Raw genomic sequence first — 4867 nt, 5'->3', positions numbered from 1 at the left:
GGGCGTCTTCGGCAGGGGTCATCTGCCTACCACTAACTGCTCCCCGGAGGAGAGCAACGGGGACAGAGGCACCCCCGCACAATTCCTCTGCCAACCAGGGATCTGCGGGTGCCACAGGCACTCCCTGGAAATTAGATTTGCCACTGCGGTGAGCCAACAGGAAACAAAACATGGCAGAAAACCGTGTTTCAACCTGCCTGCTTATCCTAAGAGCAAGAAGGGCATGGGAAACACTGTGATCTACCCCACGTCGCTGCAGTTCCCAGCTCCCCCACTTCGAGTGCAACCAGGTTTCCTGCCCATCTCGCCAGGACAGTTGCCAGGAGCCTACCCGCTGCTGCAGGAGCTGGACCTCGCTTTCAGCTGCTGATGTAATGGGGGCATCGGTGCGACGTAGCAGTTCGTGTGTCTTGGCCACGGCACTCAGTGTCACGCCGCAGGTATGCAGGACCTCCCAGTGTCTCGCCCTGTGCTTGCTGCTTTACGGGCCCTCCTGTTGTGCTGTCCTGAGGAGGCTGTGGGGACTGCCCGCTAAAATCTGTGTGTATTTTCAGTAGGAAGACACAGAAAGTTTTAAACTTAATGAAATACAGTGTCAGGGCTTGTGTTCCTGAAGCTGCATTGCCTATCCTTTGTTGGTTTTTCATTCGTCTTGCATTTACGTGCAGAAAAAAGGGAAATTCTGCCTTACTAGGATCTATCAGAGCCTTATAGCAAAGCACGCTTTGCTGCTGGCGAATGGTAGTCTTTTGGCTCAAATTGAGGGGTAGATGGTTGTGCAGTGGGATTCTACTCTCGGCTCCATAATTCAACGTGTCTCCTGCTATGAATGCCTTGGAGAAAAGCAGGATTAAAAGGACTCCCCTCCCTCTCTCCCCAGTGGAGTGTGATCAAGTCATTCAGGGAAATTAACAAAACTAGGGCAAGGTGGCCTGCTTTGCCTTGCAACGATACTTGCATCCTATTTAATCAGAAGCCTATTTTGTCTTTGGTTCATGGTTGTAGCTGTACCATAGACAGAAGGAATCCTTGAGTAGCATTCTGTTTAGCTGTTCAGTATCAAGGGAAAAAAAGTCCACAGATTTTTTTGCTGACAGGGAGTTTGCTTGATGCAGGGTCTCAGAACACGGGGATGTTCCCACAGACTTTTTCCTTTTGGAAAATCAGCAGTCAAAGACAAAAAGTATTTGGAGGTCCAGAAGCAGAGCCTTTAATGAAGATGATTCAGGAGAGGAAGTTACACACATCTTAAAGGTGATCCATATGGAAGTGGTGCCTAGGAACATATTTAAAAGCTAGGTTACAGAGCTGAGGGGGCGAGGAAACCAGGAATGCAGCACCTACTGCCAGTGTTGGAAGCAAATACAAGTCTGCCATCTGATGGCATCGAATGGACCAGGCCAAAATGCATAAATGGTGTCAGTAAGGAAAGTTTCACATGCCAATCAGCATTCTCACCAATGCTAAACATGGGTGTGAGGATGCTAATCCTCACAAACTAAACATGGGCATGTGAACATCCGTATTGTTAAGCTGACAGCATGGGCCATGGTGTGATTTTTGAATACGCCAACTAGCTTTGCCCCAGACAGGTCCCAGACACAGCCACTCTGTTCTGGAGGGTAAGAGAGTTTAGCCATATGGACATGAGCTGTGTGGTGCCCGCTGACCTCGGGGCCAGAGAGCAGTCCCTGGCCCATTTTATTTGCTGGTATAGTGTAATCTGTTAGCCCATCAGAGAAGCCAGGAACTGTCCAGGGACCCCCAGTCCTCTCTGAATGACCACTGGAGATTCAGTGATGCTTCGGAGGTGTGTCAAGTGCCAGCATTGAGGTATATGACACACCAATCTTGTGGTCTGTCCCATGCCACCCACAACACATCAGCACTTGTTTCTTTTCCCTGTTCTTTATGCCAGGTCTGGGGTGCTGCTGCTTGCTTGGCCTTTCCATGGTCTGTGTGTATGTGTGTGTGAGAGGGGGAGTCAGTGAGGAATGGGGAGAGGCGGTGATGGAGCAGACCACACACTACAGTGCACCGAGACCCTTGTGCATTAGCCTACCTTACAGCCCTGCAGCCCTGGGTGAACCATCACCTTCTCCTGTAAAAAGCATCCACATGGTGCATAGACCTTAGCGGGGTTTCTGAAAGAGGCCTGGGAACATGCTAGTGTACCCTGATCTAAAGATGGTGAGAGCTGGGCAGCAGGAACTCAGAGACAATGAAATCCATCCTGCTGCAATGAAGGGAGCACGATGTCTCGGGCTGGATGAACCCAGCAATAAGATCACCCCAGCTTGAAGGGTGCTCCTTTTGTTTGCCTTGTCCCTCCCAGCTGCCTCTGCCTGCCTCTCAGTTCTGATGCCCTGTCTAGTTCATCGTGGTGGGATTACTCTTAGCATTGATTTTAACTTCTCATGTGAACGGTGTGCCAGAACAAAGTGTCTCGACAGGCAGACCCAGCCTCCGGTTATACTCGTTGCCTCCAGCCGGGGCAGCTCTGCCTTTGAAAGAGGAGCCCAGAAAACTGGAGAGACGTGACAACCTCCCGGCTGAAGGCTCCCATTCTTGAGGGCTAGAGACATTTTTTTAGGTCTCTGTTCACTGGTAAGAGAAGTCTGCGTTACAGGTTATAAAATTTTTCCCTCTGGGTCTTGCAAGCTTCAAGTGTGTGTAGAGTTTTCTCTTCATGACCTTTTTAAGTCTTGTCTGGGAGCATCCGTAGCAGTAATTCAGAGGCAACAATTCAACGGTGGTTGGCATAGTCTGTGGGGTAAAAAGGAGTGTGATGTAGCTGGTAAGCCAAGAGCTTCATCAGCGCACATGGTGAAATGAGTGGTGGTTGCCTGCCACATCAGCAGCGAGCTAGGCTCCTAACCGGAGCTCCTTCCGGTTGCACGTGCAACATGTGGCGGGGCTGGAGGTGTTTTGTGAGAGTTTTGCCTGCTGGGCTGAACACTGGCACTCTTTTTCCATGCTGCAGAAATGCCAGGGACTTTGAGACCTGGGTCACTTTGGGGAGAGGGAAGCCTGAAGCCTCACAGTCCACCGTGCGATGGCTGTGTGCACTTGCAGGATGCTCTAGATCATGGATGACTAACCCTGGACCATCTCTTTCCCCACTAGATGCTGTAGAAGAAACCAAACCTACTGAAAGTGCCCAGCAGGAAGAGGTGAAAGAAGAAGAGAGCAAGGCGGACCAAGAAAATGCCTGAACATTAAGAAATGACTCCCCATTGCCCCTCCCTCCCTCCCCCTATCCTCTATCCTTCCTTCCCACCCCCATCTTGATCTCCCCCCTTCCTGCTCACATCTGTGAGCCTGTCTGTCCCTCTCCCATTCCCACTTAAACCCTTTTTCTCTCTGTGTGGCAAACATTTAAAGAAAAAAAAAAAAAAAAGCAGGAAAAATCCCAGTCAAACAGTGTGGCTTAAACATTTCTTTGTTTCTTGGTGTTGTTATGGCGAGTTTTTTGGTAATGATGATCCAATCATTTTGGGAAAATTCTTGCACTGTATCAGAGTTCTTTGACCTGGCGCGTGCGTGTGTCTGTCTGCCCACCGCGAGCGCGCTCTCTCTCTCTCTCCCCCCTCTCTCTCTCTTCTCCAAGTGTGTGTGTGTGCAATGTTACGTTCATCCGAGGAGTCCAGACTTACCGAGTGAGTTAAAACAAAAGAGGGAAAAAAAAAAAATCCTTTTCTTCCTTTTTCAATGTGATGGAATGAACGAAAGAAAAAAAAAAAAAAGACCAAACCCAACAAACATGAATGAAAAATAATACTAAACCTCAGTTTGTTTTCAGAACTAAAACAACAACAACAAAATGTGCCAATTAGCATAATGCTTGGCTCCAGGCTCCTTTTTCAAACTGAACAATAATTATAATAAATGAGAATAATGATCATTAATACCACCGTGTCGCATTTCTATGCTGCTGTACATCCTGCTGGCCTGCAGTCTTTGGTGGGCCACTCCTCGCGTGGCCCCGCTGTGCTCATTGGCCACCGGTCAGTGATCTACCACTCTTCCTGGCACTGCTGAGGGGATTTTTAAGGGAAGCAGGCTTGGATTTTAAGTTAGGTGTTAGCACTGACTAACATAAATAATGAAAATAGCAAAACTGGTTTCAGGAAAGAACAAAGTAAGTGGCCCTCTAGGAGACCTCTAGGCCCTGATTTGGAGATGTATGGTGACCTTGGATGAACAAGCCATCAGAAGGACTAGTTTTGGTCCATGCTGAAGGTCCCATCCCTGCTGAGGGGTGCACCAAGGGCCGTGAGGGGACAGGGTCCCTGGGCCTGAGCTCCCCCTGGCCTGAGCATCCCCCTGATGCTCACCCCATTGGGTTGGAGTTGGAGAAGTCATTGAGTAGCATAGTGTGGCCCTTCAAAAATGTTTGGCAAAATAAATTGGGCCAATGCATCGAATAAATAGGCATGTCGGCAGGTCAGCATCTGGTGGTGTAAGAGCCAGTCAACAAGCACTTTGAGAAATACCTCATTCTTGCTCCCTGGTGAAAACCAGGATGGTTCACCCAGCTCTAATGAGGACCAAGGCTTTTAGGTGTCGTTTGTAGCCTTCCCCTGCAAGCAGCTAAAAGCATGCCGCAGGCTCGGCACTGCGGGCAGAGCACCGCCTCATCAATCTCCACCACCACTTTCCACGGGGTGTGGAATGTTCGCTGGTGCACGCCAACCACACACCTGCTAGACCCAGCCTGTCCTGGTGGAGGGCTGACAGATGCCCAGCCCTAAGACTGAACAGCCATTGGGGTCTGCTTGCTCTCTTCATGAGCTGCGAGAGTGGGCATTTAAAATGCATTAAGTAATAACTGGGCTTTCATAAGAGCCCAGTTATTGCTTTGTCA

The 4867-nt window shown here is 49.4% G+C and overlaps 1 protein-coding gene across 1 annotated transcript in view; it reads left to right on the top strand.

Annotated features, from left to right (window-relative positions):
- Positions 1-3908, top strand: part of GAP43 (growth associated protein 43) — a gene marked incomplete at its 5' end in the record, with an annotated part of 25322 nt that extends 21414 nt beyond the window's left edge. The window contains one exon of the mRNA XM_010283870.1: positions 3127-3908. Coding sequence (XP_010282172.1) covers positions 3127-3215 — 89 coding nt within the window. The remainder of the gene's footprint in view (positions 1-3126) is intronic.
- Between the last annotated feature and the right edge of the window lie 959 nt (positions 3909-4867).

Source organism: Phaethon lepturus, unplaced genomic scaffold, assembly GCF_000687285.1.
Source record: "Phaethon lepturus isolate BGI_N335 unplaced genomic scaffold, ASM68728v1 scaffold46853, whole genome shotgun sequence".
In the NCBI taxonomy this organism is placed as follows: domain Eukaryota; kingdom Metazoa; phylum Chordata; class Aves; order Phaethontiformes; family Phaethontidae; genus Phaethon; species Phaethon lepturus.
This window is presented reverse-complemented; position numbering and strand designations above follow the sequence as displayed.